The sequence below is a fragment of the Esox lucius genome, chromosome 3, assembly GCF_011004845.1.
Source record: "Esox lucius isolate fEsoLuc1 chromosome 3, fEsoLuc1.pri, whole genome shotgun sequence".
In the NCBI taxonomy this organism is placed as follows: domain Eukaryota; kingdom Metazoa; phylum Chordata; class Actinopteri; order Esociformes; family Esocidae; genus Esox; species Esox lucius.
This window is the reverse complement of record NC_047571.1, coordinates 31,403,050-31,429,031: the sequence shown is the minus strand read 5'-3', so window position 1 is coordinate 31,429,031 and position 25,982 is coordinate 31,403,050. Positions and strand designations below refer to the sequence as shown.

Sequence of the window (25,982 nt, the reverse complement as noted above, 5' to 3'; positions counted from 1 at the left end):
CTTTACCTTATGTTTTCAGATTTTTGATGGCATCCGGAGGCTAGCTTTAGCATTTGTCAACCTTCATGCTGCTGGGAACCCACTATTCAGGTGTTGGGAGGCCAAGATTCACTGTAATAAACAGTGTGATTCTGGTATCATAATGGACTTCAACCTTGGCGACATCCTTCAAGAAATCAGGGTGGAGGGCAATGCAATGGACCAGCTTACAGACCTTTGCAGGAAGATAGAGATGTATTTGGATGACTGGAGCACATTTATGGACAAACAAAGATCTCAGCACTATTACCTCAACTACTACACCGCAGAGCAGATTGTCTACCTTTGTGATGTTTTGACAGAGAAGAACCTGAACACAAAATTGGATGAAAAGGTTTTGATGATGCTCTCTTTCATCAAACCTGACTGCTCCTTATCAGATGTGTTGGAAACTTGGAATAGTTTTCAGAACAACCCTGTCAAAGAAATGGAGCATGATGAAGAAAACAGTTTTCAGACTTTTATTGACCTTCATGCTGACTTTGATACCTCTTATCCTGGGGAGAAAGAATGTCCCATTGATGTTCTGCAGAGTTCAGTGGACAAAACTGTAGGTTTGCGAAAACTGGACCTGGTCTGGAATGTTTACATGAAAGACATGAGAAGCATTCTTAACAACTCCCTAGACACCAAAAGCCTTGGTATTCTGCTAGAGATGCTGGCCAACATCAAAAACCAGGAAGAAGAAAATGGCGAAGATTTCTTTGTTTTAAATCCAAGTCAGAATACAGTCAAGAGAGAGCTCCCAGCAGGCCTCTGTCCTGATCAACCAAATCTCATACTCTGCCCACAAGATAACATTTTGACTTCAAGCATCTGCTTGTACATGACCAGAGACTATGAGGAGCTGCCGACCTACGACGAAGTCCTCCTATGTACGGCAGCCACGTCCTATGAGCAGGTAGAGCTTTTCTTCAGGCGATGTCTTACACCGGGCTACGTGGGTGAGAAGATCTACACCCTGCTCTTTGCGGATCAGTTGAGCTATGAGGTGAGCAATGATGTGGAGAAGTTATTTCGCAAACTGAGTTCAAGCAACAAGATCCACTATAAGCTGGTAATCATCTGCAGTGCAGACAGAGAGCACACCTATATCCCCTCGGCATTCAGCCATTTCAAACGGAATGTGGTGCCACAAGAGTCTCTTGAGAGTATTCGGAGATACCTGTCCAGGCACTCCACTGTCCCCTCAGATCAAACCAGCGCAGCGTCTGTCTTCAAAGGTAGACACTTCGTTGGGATTGTGGATTCCCAGAGGTCTGGAGTGGGTGAGTTGTACCATACAGCATATTTTTTTACATAAAGAAAGCATGTTTTTTCACATGTCATTTGTTATGTTCAGTGGTTTGTTTAGTTTTATCATTTCAGGAAACAATTTTTTTCTTTGAGCGAAATTCCTCACCTTGCATAGCCGCCTGATCCCACAAGCTTAAATTTTAAAGCTAGACGGATATCTGCCTGGTCAGCCTGAGTAGGCTTAAGTTTGGAGCCGGCTATACCGTTTAACCGGGCCAATCAGCGTGATTTCATGAATTATGGGTGTGGTCTAGGTACTAACCAGATTTATTTTTCAGGAACATTCAGCAATGTTAAACCTAAAGCTATTAGCCTTTCGTTTACATTGTTTTCTTTTGCTGTTTTTATTTTCTTGTTACTCGCTAAGGTGCCTTTGATGCGCAAATGTTTGTGACAAAGATGGCAATAATTGTTTTTAGACATGTTAGTCAGCTACACTTATTGATCTGCTTATTTGCTTTAAGTTGCTCGACGTACATTACAGTTTGTTGTTGTGAATTATGGCGCTTTTGTACTACGTAATGTGCATTATTTATTTGATTAGTTGAAGGTTGATCCAATCGCATTTGAGTTAAAATTCGAGGCGGCTGTGCAAGGCTACAAAATTCCTCCATGACAATACATTTGGTGTAAACCTGAATGAACTTGCATTTTTTGTAGGAAAGTCCCTGTACATACAGAGGTTGTATGAAAAACTGGAGGGAACTGTGACAATGGGAACCACATTTTACAAGTGCATTCGCTTAACAGAACCTAAAGTTGACGAGCATACAATTCTCCAGTCCTTTTACGACACTCCAGAGAGCAAGAAACACAAAGTCTTTCATCTTGATGTGACATCCTCGGTAATGATTCAAACGATTCAGTATTAATTAGGTACCTTTTTTTTTTGTGTAAGGAAATCTACATGTTCCATTAATGTGTGCTATTTATGTTATCCAGGTACAGAAAGGCTTGCATGACTTTTTATTCAAACTGTTCTTCTTGCGCTACCTGGTGGATTCAGATGGACAAATGTGGAAATGCAGCAACAGGCATTTGTATGTCATTGAGACACTACAATCGACATTTAAACTGCAGAGACCTGCAATAAGATCTGTAAGCAGAAATACTTTTTTATTTTTATCAAGCCACATGAAATGGTTTGACTTATACTGCTAAAAATAACAGATGTTTAAGGGAATTGTGTGCAGGTTTCTATGATTTGAAGTCAATGGAGTGGGCAACCCAAAATTGTGTTTACTTAGCTAGAGTCACCTGTATTTAGCATTAGCATAGTTTTTAAAAATAGTATGATGATTGCTTAATTTTTAAGTAATTAAAGTAATACAGTAATCATTAATACAATGTATCCCTTAAAACATCCTTAACATGTTTCTCTTAGACTGTTCATGTTTGCCATAGAGACATGTTTCTCTTAGACTGTTCATGTTTGCCATAGAGACATGTTTCTCTTAGACTGTTCATGTTTGCCATAGAGACATGTTTCTCTTAGACTGTTCATGTTTGCCATAGAGGTATTGGTGGTCAAAATATTGACTATTGCATGAATTTGTCTTTTTTTAGGATCCGCAGGGAAACTTTTCTCTCTTTGAGGTGTTTCCAAGGGTCTTCTGCCGTCCCCCAAAAGAAGTTATGGGATTGGAAATGCAAAATGGAGATGGTCCGGTTGTAGACACTAAGGACCCACTCATGGATGACCAGTGTTTCAGGAGTGAGGCCTTTCAAAGACCATACCAGTATCTAACACGATTCCACAGGGGGGAGAATCTTGACAGCTTTAAATACCAAAGGAACTCAGTTGAAGGAAGCCATGCAGAGTGCCTTCAAATGCTCTTCATCTACTGTGGCATAATTGACCCATCGTGGGCAGAGCTGCGGAACTTTGCTTGGTTTCTAAATCTTCAATTGCTAGACTGTGAGACATCTGTGTTCTGCAACTTCGAGTTTGTTGGAGACACTCTTAGAGGATTCCGAAATTTTGTTGTTGACTTCATGATCTTGATGGCCAAAGATTTTGCCACTCCATCTCTCCACTTCACTGACCAAAGCCATGGGAGGCAGCTGCTTGACAATGACCTCAACGAAAGAGATTTGGTCCCCTTCCTCATCAGAAAGAGATGGGAATCAGAGCCCCATCCATACATCTTTTTCAATGATGACCACCAGTCTATAACCTTCATTGGATTTCACCTACAACAAAACAAACATAACGGGATAGATGCCATCAATCCATCAACAAATGTGGTAATCAAGAGAAATATTATGACCAGACAACTGTACAATGGCCTCAAACTTCAAAGAGTTCCTTTTAACATTGACTTTGACCAACTTTCTCGAGCAGAAAAGATTGAGCGTCTGTGTAGTGTGCTGGGAATCAAGTGGCCAACAGACCCAGATGAAACATATGAGCTCACCACCGACAACATACTGAAGATGATGGCAATTCACATGAGGTTCAGGTGTGGCATCCCAGTAATCATAATGGGGGAGACTGGCTGTGGGAAAACAAGGCTTATCAAGTTCCTGTGTGAGTTGAGAAGGAGTGGGGCACCCACAGAGAACATGAAACTGGTCAAAGTTCACGGAGGAACTACTTCAAAAATGATCTACAACAAAGTGCGGGAGGCAGAGGTTGTTGCAGTTGACAATAAAGAGAAACATGATTTTGATTCTGTTCTTTTCTTTGATGAAGCAAATACCACCGAAGCCATAACCAGCATTAAAGAGATAATGTGTGATAACACTGTGGAAGGTCAGCAACTTGGCTCCCAAACTGGCCTGCAAATTATTGCTGCATGCAATCCTTACAGGAAACACACAGAGGAGATGATCAAGAGGCTGGAGGCAGCTGGTTTGGGGTACAGAGTCCGAGCAGAAGAGACTGAAGAAAGACTTGGAACTATCCCTCTTCGCCAGCTGGTTTATAGGGTCCAAATGTTACCACCAAGCATGATCCCTCTGGTGTGGGACTTTGGCCAACTCAATGAACTCACAGAGAAAATGTACATACAGCAGATTGTACAGAGAGTGGTGCAAACAAATAACATCAACAGAGGATCCATCAGGATGATCACTGATGTGCTGTCGTCCTCACAGAGGTTTATGAGGGAGAGGAAAGATGAATGCAGCTTTGTCAGCCTCAGGGATGTGGAGCGCTGCATGCAAGTGTTTATGTGGTTCTATAACAAACACTCACTGTTTCAAGATGAGATAAATACATTTCTCCAAAAAGACCTCCAGGAGGAGGGTACCAGGAGAAAACAGCAGCATTCACCTGCTAGTGATCGAGTAGATTGGTCGCTGTTGATGGCTGTTGGTGTATGTTACCAATCCTGTCTGGAGAACACAGGTGAATACCAGGCCGCTATCTGCAAATTCTTTCCCAAAGTCATCCCAAAGAAGATGAAGCAGGAAATCTCACTCATGCAGGACCTCCTCCTAAGTGGTGTCCCTATGGGAGAAACAATAGCCAGGAACAAGGCTTTGAAAGAGAACGTCTTCATGATGGTGATCTGCATTGAGTTACGAATACCCCTGTTTTTGGTAGGCAAGCCGGGCAGCTCCAAATCTCTGTCCAAAACATTGGTTGCAGATGCCATGCAGGGCGTAGCTGCACACTCTGAGTTGTACAAAAGACTGAAACAGATTCATCTTGTGTCCTTTCAGTGTAGCCCTCACTCCACACCAGAGGGAATCATTAACACTTTCAAACAATGTGGGCGCTTTCAAGAGAGCAAGAATTTGGAGGAGTATGTCTCTGTTGTTGTGCTAGACGAAATTGGGTTGGCAGAGGACTCCTCAAAAATGCCTCTGAAAACATTACACCCCTTACTGGAGGAAGGCTGCATTGATGACGAGCCACTGCCCCACAAGAGAGTAGGATTCATTGGCATCTCCAATTGGGCATTGGACCCTGCCAAGATGAACAGAGGCCTCTTTGTTTCCCGTGGCGACCCAGATGAAAATGAGCTACTAGAGAGTGCAAATGGAATATGCTTTTCGGACAAGATGATTCTGGAGAAGGTTAAGCACCTCTTCAAACCTTTTTCCCGTGCATATATGAAGATTTGCAAGAAAGGCAAAGGGTTTTTCGGTCTACGGGACTACTATAGTCTGGTGAAGATGATGTTCACGATTACCAGGGTCTCTAAACAGAGTCCTACTATGAGTCAAATCATCCAAGCAGTCCTGAGGAACTTCAGTGGAAAGAATGATGTGGATGCGGTGAAAATATTTACCAAAGAGCTGAAACAATCTTTTCAACCTGATTCGTATGGAATCAGCACCATTGACCTGGTGAAACAAAACATCAGTCCCAATTGCCAAGAAGAGGAGTGCCGTTATCTCCTTGTCCTCACCAAAAACTATGCAGCACTTCAGATTCTCCAGCAGACATTCTTCTCAGATCAAAACCATCCAGAGATCATCTTTGGTTCCAGCTTCCCAAAGGATCAAGAGTACACTCAGATCTGCAGAAATATAAACCGAGTGAAAATCTGCATGGAAACTGGTCAGACTGTTGTACTTCTGAACCTTCAGAATCTGTATGAAAGTCTCTATGATGCTCTCAACCAATACTATGTTTCCCTTGGGGGTCAGAAGTATGTTGATCTTGGATTGGGAACCCATCGAGTGAAGTGCAGAGTTCATAAAAACTTCAGGCTAATTGTCATTGAAGAGCAAGAGGTGGTCTACAAGCAGTTTCCAATTCCCTTAATAAACAGGCTGGAGAAGCACTACCTCGACATCAACACTGTCCTCCAGAATGACCAGAAGGTGACTGTCAAACAACTACAGCACTGGGTTGGAGAATTTGTCTTTTTGAAAAGTCCAAAGTCCAAAACAAACTACCACCTGGCACCTGACGTCTTCATTGGCTACCACTCAGACACATGCTCCTCTGTGGTCCTACAAGTAACTGAGATTTTGAAACCTGAGTCTGACAAATCTGACACTCAAAGGAGAATCCTGGACGAAGCCAAGCTCATCTTGCTGAACTGCGCAACTCCAGATTCTGTCATTCGGCTTGATGAGACCAAACTCTCTGCTGATGAGACAGAGATGCTGACGCAAATCTATTTTGAGCAGCAGAATCATCATTCCCTGGCAGACTTCATTGCCTTTCACACAAAACAGGAGGAACAATGCCATGCCAACTTTACAGAGGTAATTCAGTTGAGTTTTATCTTTTGAAGAACATGGCTTGAATAGATTGCATCTTATTTTTCTCACAATCTTGCTGCTTTTTCAAAGGTCACAACATTCTCCCGACTGTTGACAGCAGCAGATATTGAAAAGCTTCAGAACATCACAGAGCTTTGTAATATTAAACTGCTCTCACTGCAACAGTTTGACACAGAGCACTCCTTCCTCAAAGAAATCAGGTTTGCTTCAACATGATACAAGCATCATTTTATCTATATTTAACACTTCTTAATAGTACTTTAGCAACACTGTTACCAAAAATGACTTACAGTAGTGTTCACATGTTCATGTGTTTTTGTAGGTTTGAAAAAAATATTCTCTTAACAATTACACTATATTTTGAAAGTCCTAATTTCCATCTGTATACATTCAATAGATAGCTGTACTATCCACAAATATTCAACAAACTACCTGTTGATAAGCAACTGCTTGCTATGCTTAGGGTTAGAGGTAGGTTTAGAATGAGGTTTAGAGGAAGGGTTAAGGTTAGCATTAGGATAAAGGTGAAGTAAGATAGTCCGTAGATAATCTGTAGAGTGTCTACAGATACACTTTTGAGATCCTCAAAATTAAGTTTTACCTTCAAAACTTTACAAGCCAAATTATATGACCTCTGTTACGATCATGTGTACTATTATATATACGTTAACTGTTTTCTCTCTAGGCAATTTCTTGACTCCACAAATGCCGATAAAGTCCTCATCATCCAAACTGACTATGACGAGGATTCCCAGAGCATGAACATTCTTGCATCAGCCAAGTGCGTGATTGCTATTTTGATTTGCCATGGGTAGACTAGTGCTCCAGGGCCTTGGGCCAGTAAACTAAAGGTTACTGTTTCTCGTCCGAGTTGACGACGTGAAAAGCCCTGTCGTTCTGACCCTGAGCAAGACAATGAACCCTTAGTACTCCTTGGTTATTGCTGTAATTATGAATGTGTTCTTAATATATTTACCTGGTAAAGTAATGGTATAGACAAAGCCTTTACATTTTTTCCATTTAGCAGATCCCCTTTAAAAAAATATATGATGTCTGCTAAAATCAGTTATACTATTTTATTGTATGACGTTTCTATTTGCTTATGTTTAAACTTGTTTAAATCTTTTAAATTTCATCAGATATTCGTCGATAAACGAAATAAACAAAACAAAAGCTAATGTTGACAATGGAAGGGTATTTGTGTACTTTGTTACCAAATTACCTCGAATTGAAGGCGGAACCTCCTACGTTGGATTCCATGGAGGTAAGTTCTGTAAAATGCTATACAGTAAACATATTTAAAGGGATCCCACTGAGCAAAGGGTGTTGAAAAGACATCTGCCTGGAAGAAAAGACATCTTTCAAATTATTTTGCTCGGTGGAATAGTTCCTAGCATGCAGAATGATGAATTTAGTCGTTTGGCAAATCAATGCTAAATCGCAGTAGTGTGTTGACTTGAAGTCTACACGACCAGCTATGATTGTAGTTATTACTATAAAGTTCCATTCTTTATGCTAAAGCTAATTAGCAGTTGTCCAACACTAGACAGCAACTTCCATCAAAATGCAAGTAAACATAAAAATGGTATCCGTCTTTTTGCTTAGAAAAAGTAAAAGAAAAAATTGCTTTGTTGATGATATTCTTAACTATCCCTACAATAGTATAATCTTGCACCTCACAAATAAATTATCTGTTGTTAAATGCTTTCATTATTAATGCAGTTTCCTTTGTCTTTGCGAAGGACCTTGGAAATCAGTTCACATTGATGACCTAAGAAAATCCAAAGAGTTTGTGTCAGATATCCGGGCCCTGAGAAACCTACCCATCAGCAAGCTTTTTGAGGAAATAAAGGAGCTGTCCGAGGGTACATTTCATTTAATCATATGCAGTGAATTCCAAAAGTATTTGGACAGTGACATGTTTAAGGTTTTTTTGGCGTTGTATTGTAGCACTTTTGATTGGAAATTATACAATGACTATCAGATTCAAGTGCACACTGACAGTTTTTATGGGATTTTCTGCGCACGTGGGGGGGTAATTTCTTCTTTGATGGAAAGAAGAAAAAATGGAAATACCCATGTTCCAAAGTATTCCATCTATGAAACATGGGAATGTTATGGTTTGCCTTATCTTCATTGATGGCATCAGCACGATGACTTCTGAAGTGTACAGAAACCTGCACAGATACAACGAAATGCCTCTAAACTCATTGCTCATCCCTTCATCAAGCAGCATGACAACAAGTCTAAACATACTGCCACAGCTATAAAATCACCTTTTCTGGGAAAAAAGTGGAACGTTCCTGACTGGTCAAAGCAGTCACCTGATATGAATCCAATTGATTATGCACTCACTTGTGGCAGACGAGGTGTAAAAGGGGCCCGAAAAAGCAGGAACTGAAGACAGCTGCAGTGAAGGACAGGCAGGGCATCACTAGAGAAGATATCCAACATCTGGTGATGTCTATTGGACTCAGACTTCAGGGAAAATATGACACCAGTCAAGCCTGGCTATTGAACATAATGCAAATTTCGATGAAAATAACCTCAAAATCCTTCTGGAACAGCAGAGACGAAAAGTTGAACATATAAGGACGAATTGAGCTTGCACACTCATATGCTCCACCAAAGTATCTTTATTAAAAAAGAGAAGACAATGTTTCGATCCTCTGCGATCTTCGTAGTCTCTTAGTCAAAATATTATTTGGTTGAGCATGAGTGTGCCAGCTATATTTTTCTTTGTATAGTCTGAACTTTAACCCCAGATACTCATTGGATCATTTCAAATCCCAGTGCTGAAATATAGAATAAAGATGTGTCACAGTTGAAATATTTTTGGCACTTTTTACTGTAGAGGGACAACACAATTGTATGTTTCACGTGTGTTTTACAGGTCTCTACAAATTGAGCCAAACTGAAGGACATTTTTATATACGGAGTTGCACAAATTATACAGATGTTCAATTACAGAAACTAGGCATTGAAATATATTTTTTTCTTCCTCATTGTCTACTTTCTTGTTTTAGCAATGTGTACAGATGACATAGACGTCAAGTCAAATTGGCCAGAGCACTTTGTAAGTGGTTTAAGCCTTTATGTTGAATACTTTTATTGCAGTTCTTGAATAGGTTATGGTATGAAACTGTAAACCTAACAAGGTTTGTTTTTTCTTTTGGACTTGTTGTTGTACCAGGTTGAGTTTGATGCCACATATCTGGTTCGTAGCTGTGTGCAGAGAGCAGTGAGCATGCTCAGGGACCAGGAGGAGAGTGGCGCTCTCAGCACCAGGAGAGTGGAAATCCTGCTCACACTTCTGGAAGACAGTGAGTACCTGAAAGGTTCTTAACACACCACTGACTGTACACAGGGTAAAAGATCAGACCTAGAACACTTTTATGGACCTTTTCGATAGAAAGTTTTTTTTTTTTTTTGTAGAATGTTTGTTGACTAACACTTCTCAGCTCATAACACCAGCAAACACTTCTGTCAAAGGTAAATGTTTTTTTATTTATTTGAATTTTATTTATTTGAATTTTATTTGGTCTCTGTGTTTTTCCATAAAGATACATTTCTGACACCACTGATGAGCCACCTCCACTCTTTACTGAAGAACCGTGAGCGGAACATCCACTTCCCCACTAACTGGGTGTTAAGGGAGGCATGCAACATCAGTGCTCTTCAGGAGGGGGGAACATTCACGTATGTCTTTTAAGGATGCCCTGGCCAGATCAGGAAATCTATAATTTATTCATTTGTTGTGTAATTTCAATGTAGTCATTTCATAAAAGGGGTGTTACGGTTCATGAAATCCCATGCTCAGCATTCACAATGTTCCTGGCATCGCCTGCTTTTGTGACAGGATGCTTTTTGTGACAGGATATTTATTTTAACCTATGTGTTGTTCTACCTATATCCTACTGTATCCTTCTGTTTTTGTCTCACAGCCAGACCTTGTGGAAGAGAATCCAAGCCGTGGTCTCACCCCTCTTGGCTCACTTGGTGTCGGTCATCGACCGGGACCGTAACCTCGACCTCCTGCTGGACCACAACAGTGGGCAGGGAGTTAGGAACCTATGGCTGAAGATATTCAACAATGATGAGATGCTTGATATTCCTAAAATGGATCCTAAGTGAGTAACCTATGTGCAATCTGTGGGATGGATTATCTTGGCAAAGGAGAAACGCCCAGTAACAGAGATGTAAACACGTGTGCCAAAAATATTTTATCTTTATTTTCAGCATATAAAACCTAAGAAGACCAGTTGTTTATTTTTGTTTAATGTAAATGTGAATAGTTTCATGTAGCCTGTTTTGTGTGCTTGTTGAACAGGTAGATATCACATTGACAGACATACTGAAATGAGAGCGAACCATGTTTTGGCGGTGCCAAACCCTAACCCTTGATATGATGTTCATCCTTTGAATCTGCCTGTCTTGTCAGCAGTGACATCGCTCTGTCCTACGGAGGTCTGATGAACTCTTTTTCCAACAGTTCTGAGTCCAAGGTCATTCTGGTGCCGGGCCATGTCACAGCAGAGAGTGCCATGAGCTGCACTATGCCCTTCAGCTGGAGGATCAAAGAAATACTAGATGAACTTATGATGCAAAACCTGCAGCACCGAAGTAAATCATCTTGTGCCTAAATTATGTTTGATTATGCTATAGTATGAGGTTACACTTTATTCTGGGAGTTCCATTTTCCATCTGTGGATGTTCCATAGATAGTGATGCTGTCAATAAATGTTCAACAAACTGTTGATAAGCAACTGTTTGCTAACATTAGGGTTAGGTTTATAAAAAGGCTTTAGGTAAGGGTTAATGTTATGGTTAGGTTAAGGGTTAGCATTATGATAAGGGTTAAAGTGATGATAAAGGATAGCGTTAGGATAAGGGTTAGCATTAGGATGAAGGTTAAGTAAGATAGTTAGGGCCAGTTTCGCAGACACAGAAGTCTAGGACCAAAAAAACTAGCTCAATGGAATTTTCTATTGAACTTGATTTTTTTTGGCCTAGACAAGGCTTAATCCATGTCTGCGAAACCGGCCCTTAAAGTTTTACTAACAGTCAGTAGTTTGTCTGTAGGCAGGGTTCTTCAATTCTGTCTGTAGGCAGGGTTCTTCAATTCTGTCTGTAGGCAGGGTTCTTCAATTCTGTCTGTAGGCAGGGTTCTTTGATTCTGTCTGTAGGCAGGGTTCTTCGATTCTGTCTGTAGGCAGGGTTCTTCGATTCTGTCTGTAGGCAGGGTTCTTCAATTCTGTCTGTAGGCAGGGTTCTTCGATTCTTACCCTACGAGGGTGGGAGCCTGCTGGTTTTCTGTTCTACCTCATCATCCGTTGCACCCACCTGGTGTCCCCGGTCTTAGTAGATCCCTGATCTCTGAAGTGGACCTGGCTTGGAGGGCCAGAGTTGACTTCCCCAGGTGTTGAGCATCTACAGTCACATTTCAGGGACTCTCCAAATATAGTGTTACCTATTAAAATATTATTGAATGTTATTATTATTAGCTAATTATTAGCAAGTGTGCATTTTTCGTCTGCACTTTCTCAGGGATTTATGTTGCATCACACACATTGTAAAACCATATTCACTTTTTGTTGAAGGAGAGTTTGATGCACTCTTCAAGGAAATCCCCCTTGGGCAGTATCTGGATACAGTGGATAAGAAACTGCAGATGGAGTTTTTCCAAAGGTACCTGCAGGATTTTATTGCCATGACGATGAAAGTGGCTTCAGAGGCAGAGTTAAAGGTATGACTTTGCCCATTCATAGTCCTTTGTGAATACAGTTGGTCATAATTTAGTATTGTTACTTCAACATTCTACTAGTGTGTGTAAAAATGAGTGTAAAAATGGAAATGGGTTTTTGGCATATTCCACCCTCTGAGAGTGAGTTCCCAGCCAGTGGATCAGCCAATATAGACAGAAACCCTGGTGCAACTTGTATTAAATACCTTGTTGGTTTGGGGATTCAATCCAGCGACCTGTCGGTTACTGGGCCAACACTCGTACTTGGCCACCTGCTGTCAACAAATAAAGTGGTCCTAATGAATGTCACGCTCCTTTCCCAGCTTCTGTGTGAAGCCTTGAGCAGCTGTGTGAACGAGCTCCAGCGGCGACGAAAAGCTCCAAGTGAAGAAATTCCCTCACTACTTTTGATCCACTCTGCCTACAAAATGTACCGCAACCGGCTACACAACCTCAACCAGATTATGTCCCTGCAGCCACAAGTGGCACCTCACTTGCAGCGAAACGCACTAGTGAAGGCCAGTCCAGAGATGGTTTGTGCATGTATTTCCACACTGCTTTGAAACAGAATATTATGATTGTATTATGTTGCAACTTACGTGTGTAATGCATTGAAAGGAGGCTGCCAACCTTCTACTCTGTTCTCGTCAACGCCGGTATAGCTAGCTTGCACCGATCTCTCTCCTCTGCCAGGTTATGGACGTCTACGCAGCAGTTGTCTGTGTTGAGCACCTGGACCGTCCTGTATTGGACTCCAATGTCCAGTGCCGGGACTGGCTGAAGCAAGTGAAGAGACTGCAAGGATCAATGGAGCTGGTCTGTTCCCAGAGAAGCCTGAGGCAATATGGAGAAAGGAGCCGGGAAATTTTTGACAACATCTGGTGAGGGGGTAACGCCCATTTTAAAGTTTAGAGGGACAATTTTACAACTTAAATCAAGTGAGTGTCTTTATGTCTGTATACCCTTGTGGGATATTTCCATGTTTTTTCTTTATTTAGGGGATTTTTGTATATTTTACAAGTACATACAAGTAAATTACCCGAAGACATCTGCAGTTAATGTTTTAATTTAGGATTCTTTCTACAAAATTGCTCTCCGTGCCTGAGATATTCTTTATAGTGTCATTGTTGAAAATGTTTGTCTTCTGAACATTAGAGGCAGGCAGGATTCTACACTGTGCGCCTTTAAGTCCCGTTAATAATATACAAAATACTTGAGTCATTGTCCAAGTCTGTAGTTGATATTTTATCATAATTGTCTTTCTCCTCGATGTGCTCAGTTCCTTCAGAACGGGTAATAATGTAACCTTGTTTGTGTTTTTAGTAATCAATGGAACCGCATCTGTATCCTTTCTCTGTTTGTGGAACACATGGTTCTGGGCTTCGAGTCTAAGGAGAGGGTTCTCAAGGATCTGGTCATTGATCATACTTGTACCTTAGGCAAGGTGAGTTGATTTAGTTATTTAGTTCAACATGCTACCATTTGTTCCACTGAAATGTCTCTATATATCAATTCATAGCCGAGGTGAAAAATCTGTTGTTCTGTCCTTGAGCAAGGAAGTCAACCGCAATTGCATTAACCTGAACTCTACAACTATGTTATCGTAGTAGTTATAGAGTAAATCATAGGCATCTGTGCTTAAAAATCGACAACATCTATTTTTAAATTCCCGTCGCTTTTTTGATTCAGTTCCATTCTAGACTAGAAATTATTGTTTATAATTCATTGGACTTCATTGGTATTTTTTATTATGTTATGGCCAGCACAGCAATAACTAACTTACTTTGATGTTATGTCAATGTAATTTGGAGAAAAATACTGCACTGAAAATGATACAACTGGATCTAACATTATGTTTAATGTAACACTTATTTTACCAACCTGGGGATTTTTCACTTTCAGATTCTGGCAAAGAACTCGGACGTAAAATCAGAGGAACCATTTGCAGCCGTCATTAAATTACTGAAGAGCTGTAAACAAGCAGCTAGTGGTCTGATTTGCAAGTGGGTCTATTTTGTATCTGTTGTTTAGTATAATACGTTATTCGTATCATAATTCAACATTAGAAATTAGCTGTGTCCAGCATTTAATTATTAACACCTGCCCTGTTTGTCTTAGGTTTGGTCTCCAGTGCGGGGTGTGTTTTGGGGAACCCCATGACCCAGTGGACCTCCCCTGCCAACACATTTTTTGTCTGATCTGTGTCAGAGAGTGTCTCAACATAGGCCAGATGTATTGCCCTATGTGCAAACAGGAACTCCCGGATGACTTTGAGATCAAAGTGTCCGATGAGACGGGGTGTGTTACAGCTGTGACTCTGGACAAATGACAGTTTCTAATGTATTTATTTGACCTTATACAGGACAAAATCTCTCGAGACACACTAATTTGTGTTCAGACGTGTGCAAATGATATTACAAGTTTCACCACAAGAATAGAACAGGTCAATAATAATAATGCCAATTTCTCTCGCACACGTTTTGGCAGAGCTCGCATCAACCTAAACAGACAGTTCAGGCAGAGTTGCAATGCCTTTTTCATAGACCTGGTCACTGGCGTCTGCTTCAAAGACAACATTCCACCATCCAAAGGTGTTGTCCTGCATCTGCTGTCCTTCCTCATGGTCGAGACAGAACCAGTTCCACTCAACAGAGGTACCCCCAAATCACAAGCCGTGAAACCAACACAGAACATACTAGCCAAAATACTGACTTCGGCTCGTCTTTGTCCATGTACTCATGTAACCATTTTACAGAATAGTTAAAAGATTGTGGATCATTAAGGGCTTGTGTCTGTGCTATAATTTCATTGTTTTTGTAATATCTGTATATATTTTCAACAGCACAAAGTCAGACATACACCAAAGATTTCTCGCCATTTGATGAGTCTCTGGACAAATATCCTGTAATACGATCTGTGATACTGAAACTCCTGCTCAAGTACAGGTGAGTGAAGAGAGAAATGTATTCAGATCTTGTCGAACATTTGCCTGAATTTAACTCTAAATCTTTACACTTTTAGCTTTGAAGAAGTCAAAGAATATCTGCAGATGCATTTGACATCAGTAGAAGAAAGCAAAATTGTTGATATAGAAGATAAAAATGAACTTTATGCCTTGTACATCAACTGCCTTGAGGTAAGACCTGGAAGCGTTTTGGTACTACATTTATAGTGCTATCACTATCATATTTTACTGAGAACCACTCATGCAGTCACATTGTCCCCAAGACATTTCAAAATTGCATGATTTCCCATTGTCACTAACTTTATTTTCTGCAGGACTCCATGTTGGACAAAATGTCAGACGGATGCCACAGACCTGGAGACCAGAAGGCCTACCTGGAGGAAGAGACAAGGTTCTTGGGTCACTTCCAGGACATGGTCAATAGGTCGACTGAGAAGGTCACAATAGAGTACCTGCAACAGATCGCAAGGGTTCGTCTGGGCCTGGACCTGGCAGCACAGCTGCTCCATAGAAAGCAATCTGGTGAGAAACAACATCGTCTGGTTGAGTAGGCACCATGTCGCTTGGTGCTGTGAATTTATAACAACTGTTTCATAAGGGACGTAGAGGATTCTTTCAATCCATTCGACTGACTGATCCAAGACCCGTTCCTGGTTTCTCAAATTGTGTGCAGGAGAATTTGAGAGTCCCCAGGACGGGGTCGAGGAGTTCCTTGGTGTTGTAATGACACTGTGCGAGGGAAGTGAGAACGACTGGTACCGGATCTACCTGATCCGCAGGATCAGCAGTCAGCAGGGCGTGGAGTTCGTCCAGGACATGCTGAAGGAAGCAGAGTACAGATGGCTTTTCCCTGAGGAGGTTCAGCAACAGGTAAACAGTTGACCCACTGTTTACCTGTCATCAATGGCTTATAATTATGTTTTTACTGAGGATTTAAGTTATGTGTATTCCCTCGCTGGTAGTGTCAGGGACTGTGTTAATGTGAGGCATATCTGTGTTGCGTGCAGGATGAAGACAGTGGCCAGATGGACCAGTATCTTGTTTATGGAGAGGAATACCAGGACATCCGCGAGGCTGTCGCCAAAGCAGCTCTGGAGGGCAGTGTGGAGGAGATTGAGGACACGTGTCAGGTATTAGGAGTAGATGCACTAAGCTCACGACTACTGTACGTTTGTTCGGTCGTATGTTCTAACATTTGTGGATTTGCTGAATGTCATGGATGAAGAGAATCTTTCCACAGCTTTGTGTGTTTTGTTTTCAGAGGTGCCCTGCTCCTCAGAGGAGGCGGACTTTATATGTCCTGCTGGCTCTTTTCAGAGAAGTCACCTCTTTGTACAGATCTGGCAACACGGCCCTGCATCCCACCCCTGAGGTACGGCATGACGCACAAGACTTTAGTCTCCACATCGGCAGGAAAACTGGCAACCCTACAACTAGTGTTGGCAAGCTACCCCGTGATTATTATACTTTGAATGACATTTATATCTAAAACGGTCGACTTTGTCTCTCGCCGTCAGCAATGCCAAGCACTTGAGAACTTCATCCAAGGCTCAAAGTACCTGAACAGCAAGAGATTGAGGGATTTTGCCACAGCCTTGATTCACAACAGGATGGGAGGGCTGAGTGTCTTGCCTGACCGGTCCAATGTGGAGCACTCCCTCATAGAGGTGGCTTTCCACCTGGCCGCCGGGCTCCTCGCTGGGGCTGAGGGGCTGCTGACACCCCTGAAACAACTAGGCCTCACCCCCCAAAATATGCTGGTGTGTTTCTCATATGCAGCGGTCAATGTCTTATTGTAAACAGAATTTTTTTTGTCTGTTGAATGTGAGAGTTGAGTCTTTGTCTTGATATGTTTCCCCAGAGGGCCTTTTTACCCACAATGCCTGAGGACATGCTGGCTGTAGCTCAAAGGCTTATAATAAAGAATGAAGTGGATTATGGCCTTTCCTGGTATTGTAAGTGCATAAATACTTAATACTAACTTGACAGGATTGTAAATATATATCACCTCAATATATCCACTGCTATATTGCTACAGTATAGAAAACATATGCATGTAACTGTTAGAATTGCTATATAAACTCAATGTTGACTCAAATCTCGACAGCTTGTCCGAACGGTCACCCCTGTGTTGTTGATAAGGTAGGCAAACTTCTTAACATAACATTGCCTTTAAAATGTTTAATGTTTATAACCCGAGGGGCCGGCTAATTTCCCCCCACTCTACCACAGTGTGGTCAACCCATGGAGAAGGCACACTGTCTGGAGTGTGGGGTGGAGATTGGAGGGCAGAGTCACGTGGCCGTGAGCGGTTTCCAGAAGATGGAGTTACAGGAGTAAGACAGTTCTCTGAAGGGCCCAACATTAATATTAATCTTGATCTGAAGAATCAGATTTAGGAGTGATGATGGGATCAGGTTTCCTCTGTCCATGTTATTATGCCAGCGGTCCCCAGAGGAACAAGGCCATGCTTTGTCGGTCCCTGGCAAAAAAACAGTTTGAGAAATGCTGATTTAAATGTCAACAAATTCTAAATCAGCACTCTTACTCTGATGAGTTTGGTACATGTGGCCCAACTCTATAGTAACCGTCAATAACCGAACTTGTCCTCTTAGGGGAGATCTCACAAAGACTGGACACATACTGGGGGACCCTCAGAGGAGGGAGAATCCCGACACCCTGGACACCAAAAACATGTCCCTCACCCCCTTCATCCTGGTCAGGCTGTTGACCCACTTGGCGATGCTGCGAGGAGCCTCAGAACAGCCAGAGGTAACCTCGGTGGAGACAGCAGGAGAACCCCTTTTACAGTGCAGTTACATTCAAAGGACCGTATAAAAGGTTATAACCTTCAGCTTCAGTGTGTCACAGCAATAATCTGTCCATTCCTCTGTAGTCCATCCAGCAGATCATTCAGCCTCCGGTCCAGGAGCCCTGTTCATTTCTGATTGGTCACCTGCTGAAGGACATGGATCAGCTGACTAAAGCCCTGGGAAAGGGAACTGACGACATGGTCACTACCGTCCACCTAATAGTCAGATCCATTCTGGAACCACCACAGACCAATCAATGTAAGGCCACTTATTAAGTGAATAGCTTGCATGGAGACATGGAGTTCAAGTTCAGCTGGTACTTATGTAGCATCCTCAACAGTAGAAACATTTCTATACAAACCCACTTTCAAGACTGGAATGATCTAGGTTTGGCTATGGGAGTAACGTGGTGTAAAAGATGACCACCATTGGTGAAGGGTATAAAAAATGAATTAGCAAAATTACAATCCAAGTTCTAAGGTTACAGGTAAATACATACAATACACTAAATACAGTTTACAACCCACAGTGTGGTTCACTGAGTGGCTACATAAGTCAGTGCAGGAATGCCCACGTGTATGTGGGTTTCTTTTGTCTTGCCACACTTTAGACAATGGCAAAACATTTAGGTCTTCAAGTCCTTCCATGAAAAATTCATAACATGATCTTCACATGCAAAACAAACAACTCTTCAAGTAGGGTGCCTCGCAATCATAAATTTAAATCAGCTTATCCCAAGGAAAAAAAAAACGTACCTTTGGAAGAGGGCCATAATAAGATACTATACATTAACATTAATTGCCAAATGCCAATATACCATGTTTGGATATTCCCTAAAATATATAAAAAATTCACCCCATTTGACTTCTGGTCATCAAAACAGCAGAGGCATCTATAGAGTGTTAGTGATCCTGGCAACAGTGTGACAGAGTAATGGAACTGCAAATCTTGTTTGTTGGTTGTTGCATACCAACAATACCTGGTGTCCCCAAATGCTGTCGTTGGTGTCAAACAGTGGTTGCCTGGCCTCGCCGCACCGTAGCATGGGTGGCTGTAAGCTCAATTGTGGTTATTAACCAGAGAATGCACTCTCCCCCAAGCATGTACTGTATGTACTGGCAAATACTTCCTGGTTAAGTAAGAAGCACCTGTATGAAAACAAGAAAAGGAACCAGGCAAGCCCAGTTCCGTCGGCCTGTGATTAGAATGGAGGAATGTTGTTGACTCTGGCTGGATACAATCCGTGGTTTTCTGTGTGGCAGATTATGTCTCTAACCACTGGCGCTGCAGGTGGCGCTGCACGTGGCGCTGCAGGTGGCGCTGCAGGTGGCGCTGCACGAGGCGCTGCACGTGGCGCTGCACGTGGTGCTGCACGTGATGTGTGTGGAGAGATGTGGTGTCTGTTTACTTCTGCACTGTCAAACCAGGTGTAACAGGGGTCACATCACTACATTCAACGTGTTAAACTAGAAAGAGATTACTGTAGAGATTACTCTAGCTAACAGCTATACAGTACCTATAATGAAAACAATGACACCAGTCACTCCATGGCTAATACGTTTCTTTAGAAAATAGTGACAGTTGAATAGCTAACCACAATGCTATGTGAGCTACGCTAAGTACACTAAATCAAAATTGAGAGCAATGTGTTCGTTGTCAGTGCAGTTCGTCCATTGCAATATAACCATAAACCGTTTTACTTTAGGATAACTATAATGTAGCCACTGAAGCTTGTAGCCAGCCAGTGACCCCAGTCGACTTCGTGGAAGTCCTTGGCTTTAACCACTACACTATTAACAATGAGTAGTCAGTCTGCCATTCACTCAGAGAGATTCATTCTTCTTGGCCAGCTCTGCTTACTGTGCGCGGTCCAGAATAAATGGTGAACCAATCGGGGAGTTGTTGCGATGAGTCAAGGCCACAATCCTAAACTCGACCTCACAAAATTGGGAGGACAGACTAATGTGTTAACAATATACTCTAAATAAATTCCTGGGTTCTGCCCATAATAAATGTCTTGTTGTGGCTTGCTCTTTGGCGTTTTAGCCTGGGTAGTGGGTATCTGCATAGAAACTCTTGATTAAAAAAATTATTTTTAAAATAAATGTGATTGATTGATTAAAACAAGAATAATATTTTTTGTGTACTTTATAGCACTATTTAGCATGAACTATGTGTCTTTGTTTCTAGGGCCGGCTCGCTATGACTCCCAACTCTCAACTAAAGAGGCCAGAAATGCCTGGGAGACGACTGTTGCATCTGTCATCATCACTCCTCAGTTGATGGTGAAATCTTTTGGATGAGTGTTTAAATTTCACTAGCACTGTGCAGCTTCATTAAAACTCTAGCTGTGATTTGATTCGTTTTCTGTTTGCTTGAGCGTGTGGACCTGTTTTTGTGGATATCACAGCAACTTGACGAGACGCTGAGGCAGGTAAATGCCACCATCAGAAACGATTCCCGTGTCGCCTCCAACTTCGTCTTGAGGGTGACATTTGGGGATGAGTGTCCGTTGTCCTCCCTGCCTCAGGACTCCCAGGTCCATTGCTCGGGGGTGTGGAGCTGCAGAGAGAGGGTATCTCTGCTCAGTCTTTCCCACATCGTAGAGCAGAACAATGGAAGGGAAAACCTTCCCTTACTCTGGAAGTTCCTACAAAAGGTGAACAGGCACTAAGTACCTACTTTTTTAAACAAGTTGCATGTATAATATAACTGTGTATTTATTTTTACTGTAAAAGCTTTGCTTATTCATATTTTTTGTATGTGGTGAAAAACAATATATTGTATAGCTTTTTTTTTGACAACATGGGCCACATAGTGAAACATTAAAAACAGCAACATTTTCAGGGACCCATTTTGGCTCAGCGGTGCCACTTTCGCAACCGGTGGCAAAAAATCCCAGAATGATTCTATAACAAAAATAATCGTCTGTCTTTCGATTGGTTGATTTTACAGGAGTCTGAGTTCCGGCAGGTGAAGTTCCTTCCAGATATTCTGGCCCTGCAGAGGAGTCTGGTGAAAAAGTTCCAGAACTCCTCAGACATTATAAATGTCTCTATCAAAAAGTTCACCCTAAGCCAGACAGGTACCTTAACCTGTCTATTTAAACAAACAATCCTTGGTAGAGAATTACCGGCATATTGTGGCAGATAATATAGACTTCTTGAAAACATTGTTTACTGATTTCATTTCTAATGTTTTTTTGTCAACACATTTGACAATGTACGTTTTATTATACCAGCATCACTGAGAGCGTGGTACGAGAAGCGAGTCCAGATCTTCCTAAACACATGGAACATGCTCAGAGTTTCTATAGCCACCAGTGAGTACAGTACCATTCCATTCTCTTCTGTAAAACATGGGGATGTTGTCCATATTACCAAAATTGATAGTCAAAAACAAAACAACCGGAGGGGGCATTGGCTACTTTAATAGGGGAGTTGATTTTGCAATTTAATAACAACATTCGCGCAGTTCTACACATTTTGCCATGAGCTGGAAAGGAATGAAATAGCAGTTTTGAAAAGTAAATTTTCTCCAATTCTTCCCATTTTTCTGAAACTTAATGGGTCCACAGATCAGGGAGCAGTTTACCTTTTTCAGTTCAGCGTGGAGTTTGTCAGGTCCTCTCTTTGCAGTGCGAAAGCTCTTATTCTGCGTGTGTTTGTGTCTATGTGTTTGTGTCTGTGTGTTTGTGTCTGTGTGTTTGTGTCTGTGTGTTTGTGTCTGTGTGTTTGTGTCTGTGTGTTTGTGTCTGTGTGTTTGTGTTTGTGTCTGTGTGTCTGTGTGTTTGTGTCTGTGTGTTTGTATCTGTGTTTTTGTGTCTGTGTGCACATCTGGACGGATGTGCAGACGAGATGAAGATCCCAGAGGAGTTCTGGCGGGAGGATCTGGACCTGGACAGTGACCTCGTGTACCTTGTGCCGCGGCGCCAGGGTCCAGGTCTGTGTTCCACGGCTCTGCTCAGTCACCTTGTGACCCTGCACAACGAACTGGTTCATTCTGTGGATCGCCACACCAGGGACGATACCAGGTATGCTAGTGACGAGCCAGAGATGGTTCCAACAGACATCTGGTTTTGTTTTGATAAAGAGGAATCGTCATCAAAGATTTCTCTCTTTACTGGAACTGCTCTTTCTTGCTGCATTTAACAGGTGGTTGGTATTAAAAACATTTTGCTCCAACAGCTACAAGGTGAGCCTATCAGAGCTCACTGAGCTGCATGTGATCCGTTACGAACTGGAGAAGGATCTACTGCCCCTGGTTCTGTCCAACTGCCAGTACAGCCTGGAGCGTGGAAAGGAGACCGTGTCTGAGTACGACCTGCCCAAGATCCAGAAGCAGATCCTGACCCGGTTCCTACAGGGAAAGCCACTGATCATGCTGACTGTGAGTCTTGGTTCTGGCCTGGTTCCCTTTCAGTCCCTAGTCACCTCTGAAGCACCCAACCCTTGTTCACTGGTCTGAAGGGACTGTACAGTTGAAAGACTGAAACAATGTGTTGACTTTCAGGGAATCCCGACCCTGGTCACTGGACACGAGAAAGATTATGAGACCATTTTTAAAACGGTGAAAGGGAAGGTGTCTCAGGCAAGTAAAACATTCATCATGGCTTATTTAAATGTGTGTACCCTAAAATGGCACGTTATTACCACTATTGGCTTTCATGCTGTAATGCTGTTGTTCTCCTAGGAGCCTCTTCCGTCCCTGATCCTCACAGCCATGTCCAGGGATCTGGAGTCATACAGTGAGGTGTGTGAGGCCCTGAAGGCAATAGAGCTGGTTCTGGACTTCCTTTCCCTGACTGGGGGCCACACCCAGATGTTTCTGGTTCGCTACCTGGAGGACACACTAAAGATGGGCAAGCAGACTGACTGTAACGTCTTAAAGGTGACAGCCCGCTTAGTCTGTTTCGAATAGTGCTTACTTGTTTATATTCACGTAATTTGTGAAATGTTGGATATGGTATCTAATGAAATATTTTGGGTAATTTAAACATTGACTTGCTTATCATTGACTGTCCAAGGAGGAAACACACTTTTCTCTGTGGCCAATGTATGCAACCCGATGTTACGACTGATAAGAATGTTGACTGATAGCCTGGTACCACATTTACCTGTATTGATCACATGGTTACAAACATGGCTGATCACTGCTTTAAAACGGCCCCAAATCCATCTATGGAAGGTCCTACCAGGCTCAATCAGGACTCGGGGGGATGAGTTTAAAAACATGCAACTGTCAAAAGTGTGTTACAAGGAGGATTGTAAAATATCTCTCCATTCATTTATACAATTATTCAAGAGAGCTAAACATACCCCATTGAGAAAATTAATTGTGAGTTTAAACGGTGGCTCTTGGAAATCTGACCAGAAAGGTAGCATATTGATGAGGTACACTCACTGTCCAATAAGCAGAGTTGTTTCCGAAGTTCAGAATTATTGTGACCAAGCTTAACAAGAGTAAAATCAATTAAGTCCAGAGTTAGGAGAAAAACATGCGGAACTCTAAATGTTATAGTGTCTGCTTCTTTTGTTGAATCACAAGGCATATTCATGATCAAAACTGCTAATTATTTAAACGGATCATTTACAGGCTCAGTGGAAATGTTGATGTTGTATCTTGACCTTTGGATTTAACTAAGTAGAAAAAGCAGAGGCTGTCTCTTTCAGAGAAATCGCTAGACAGATTACCTTGAAGGGAAGTTAAAAGCGAAAGCCAACCTCATATCCGCCCAAAAACAGGGTCTTGGGTGGACTAGCAGTCAAATCCACCGCCTCCAGTGCACAGATATCACCGCAGCATGGATTCGATTCCGGCCTGGTGATATTTCGGCATTCCACCCCCCCCCATCTTGTTCTCCTCTTTCAATAAAACATAACAGGCTAAACAAAATATCCTGTAAAATGATATATTTTCAGGCATTCTTGCACAGTGCTCTATAGAAATGTATCCTTTTTTCGGTTCCCAACATTCTTTTTACTAGCAATAAACATAACCACCAATTGTTCTGGTGATTAGATATTATGAGACGTCTTGTGTCCTCTGCCATTTCCGTAGGCTCTGGGCAGGTGCATGCTGAAGCACTGTGTGGCTCTGTGGCAGCTTCTGTCCTCCCTCAAATCAGAGAACATGCTGAAAAGTCTGAAGGGGGTAAGACAAAGCAACAGCTCGTTACACGTCACACACTCAGCAAATACACAACCACTCACTGAAAACAAAATGAGTGGTGTCATTGTGTGAGCTCCTCTGAAAGGTTTCTATTTCCACGTTTTGATTGTGCCCACATTTTGTGACGCGGACAACAAGGCTCGTTGTTATCCGAGTTTGTATGTGAACGGGTAAGATCTGGGACAAATGATGCATGTTAGAACCCGGGCTCCAGATTCCCATTGGAAGCTCTGAAGTTGCCCCCCCTCTCTGCCCTCTTGAAGGACCCTTTCTCCGGGGTGACGGCTAAGTACCAGAGGCCCCTGGAGGAGGACCAGAAGAGGATGCTCCAGGACTTTATCGCCAAAGGAAACATCAACACCTGGCTTCTGGAGATGCACGAGTTGCTTGTGCTGAAACTGAGCAAACCACATGCTGAAGACAGCTATGCAACACAATGGAGGTGAGGACAAAATGGCAGCCATGGAGGCACTCTGGGTTCAAATGGAGTTTTTGTGATGTTCACTGATATTCACTTATATCTTTTACGGTGGCTGGGTGGTTCACTCTTTGGGCAAGTGTTCAACAGTTAGATCATTTAACCGCTAGCTAGCATTTTGGAAAGTAGAAATAAGATTGCATCTTTTACAACAAAGACACTTGCAACACCTTTTTTTAAACCCGACAAGGAAGACACTACGGAAGACCCTGGTGACACAAAAACATTAGTAACAATAAAATAATAATGCAAACGTAATTACAACGCTTATTCTTTGGTGCGTATATGTTTATTTGGTTTTGACGTTTGAAATCACAACAAGCCTTTTGTGCTTTCTCTCCAACCACTTTAGTATCAAAGGGACAATAGCTGGTTACATGGACTGCAAAGAAGTACCAGTCCCATCTGAGGTGGAGGACTTCTTCCCAGACAAGATACACCTCTCACACATAGTAGAGACCTGGAAATTTATGGTGACCTCCAAATCGGAATGAAGTAATTGATTAACTATCCATTCTTTATATGTAACAGATCCTCAGAAACGTTTGAATGGACCACAACACAACCCTATATCATAACCTGATTTATTCAGGCACCGTGAAATGTGCAGACTTCTCCTTGGTATAATCGGCACTGCTGGTGGGAGATGACACTCAGGGACAGAATACACAAAACGCATGCAAAATTTACTTACGATTATATACAATGTATAGTGAGCAGTGATTATTTTATCCAGTGACGCAGAACCCCACGTGCCTTCGGGACATTACGGACTTACAGACCATATTACACCATACATGTGAAGAACCATGCCTTTCTCTTTGCAAAATCTGCCATGAATTATGTGACTTTCCCTGGTGGACTCACAGTCATTTGTATGTTTATTGTGCTGGGCAATTAAGATCTTAAAAGTTTACACTTTGTTCTTTTGTTCTTATATTTTGGAAGCAGTTTCATGTCTTTAGATCATTTGTTTTGGTTAGTGTGAAGCTAATCGATCAGTGTGTGATTTTGGTCCACTTAGTCTAACTAGGTTTTGACAATCTGCATCTGAGGTTTAGTAAAAATGACTTTATTTGATTATATTCCTTTAGTATGGCCTTGCTTTTTTTTTCAGATTAAATGTATGATTTACTGTCTTGAATTTGTCAAATCACAGCAACTTTAAATAAAAAAAGAAAAGCGTGTGCTGTCATCTGACTTCATGGTTGTCCTCAATTGTCTTCACCCATTTCAAATGATGTGGAATATCAAGGAGGAGTCAATTAACTATGTAGCACTCTAACGCTT

The 25,982-nt window shown here is 41.9% G+C and overlaps 1 protein-coding gene across 3 annotated transcripts in view; it reads left to right on the top strand.

Moving 5' to 3' along the window:
- The window catches only part of LOC105025015 (E3 ubiquitin-protein ligase rnf213-alpha), a 52,177-nt gene extending 26,285 nt beyond the window's left edge, over positions 1–25,892 (top strand). For all 3 annotated transcript variants that reach the window (XM_034288999.1, XM_034288996.1, XM_034288993.1), the window contains exons 25-67: positions 20–1,307; positions 1,996–2,180; positions 2,278–2,433; positions 2,902–6,504; positions 6,592–6,722; positions 7,208–7,303; positions 7,662–7,786; positions 8,265–8,387; positions 9,549–9,598; positions 9,716–9,845; positions 10,086–10,221; positions 10,467–10,652; positions 11,015–11,145; positions 12,123–12,268; positions 12,589–12,798; positions 12,959–13,146; positions 13,589–13,709; positions 14,168–14,268; positions 14,384–14,563; positions 14,753–14,919; positions 15,108–15,210; positions 15,287–15,401; positions 15,545–15,752; positions 15,904–16,100; positions 16,238–16,360; positions 16,492–16,602; positions 16,748–16,990; positions 17,092–17,185; positions 17,338–17,372; positions 17,463–17,566; positions 17,846–18,002; positions 18,127–18,301; positions 20,234–20,328; positions 20,454–20,702; positions 20,999–21,128; positions 21,285–21,365; positions 21,896–22,076; positions 22,231–22,432; positions 22,556–22,633; positions 22,736–22,933; positions 24,104–24,196; positions 24,478–24,656; positions 25,045–25,892. In XM_034288999.1, the coding sequence (XP_034144890.1) occupies positions 20–1,307; positions 1,996–2,180; positions 2,278–2,433; positions 2,902–6,504; positions 6,592–6,722; positions 7,208–7,303; positions 7,662–7,786; positions 8,265–8,387; positions 9,549–9,598; positions 9,716–9,845; positions 10,086–10,221; positions 10,467–10,652; positions 11,015–11,145; positions 12,123–12,268; positions 12,589–12,798; positions 12,959–13,146; positions 13,589–13,709; positions 14,168–14,268; positions 14,384–14,563; positions 14,753–14,919; positions 15,108–15,210; positions 15,287–15,401; positions 15,545–15,752; positions 15,904–16,100; positions 16,238–16,360; positions 16,492–16,602; positions 16,748–16,990; positions 17,092–17,185; positions 17,338–17,372; positions 17,463–17,566; positions 17,846–18,002; positions 18,127–18,301; positions 20,234–20,328; positions 20,454–20,702; positions 20,999–21,128; positions 21,285–21,365; positions 21,896–22,076; positions 22,231–22,432; positions 22,556–22,633; positions 22,736–22,933; positions 24,104–24,196; positions 24,478–24,656; positions 25,045–25,186 (10,746 nt within the window). In that variant the 3' untranslated portion in view covers positions 25,187–25,892. The remainder of the gene's footprint in view (positions 1–19; positions 1,308–1,995; positions 2,181–2,277; positions 2,434–2,901; positions 6,505–6,591; positions 6,723–7,207; positions 7,304–7,661; positions 7,787–8,264; positions 8,388–9,548; positions 9,599–9,715; positions 9,846–10,085; positions 10,222–10,466; positions 10,653–11,014; positions 11,146–12,122; positions 12,269–12,588; positions 12,799–12,958; positions 13,147–13,588; positions 13,710–14,167; positions 14,269–14,383; positions 14,564–14,752; positions 14,920–15,107; positions 15,211–15,286; positions 15,402–15,544; positions 15,753–15,903; positions 16,101–16,237; positions 16,361–16,491; positions 16,603–16,747; positions 16,991–17,091; positions 17,186–17,337; positions 17,373–17,462; positions 17,567–17,845; positions 18,003–18,126; positions 18,302–20,233; positions 20,329–20,453; positions 20,703–20,998; positions 21,129–21,284; positions 21,366–21,895; positions 22,077–22,230; positions 22,433–22,555; positions 22,634–22,735; positions 22,934–24,103; positions 24,197–24,477; positions 24,657–25,044) is intronic.
- Positions 25,893–25,982: the final 90 nt, after the last annotated feature.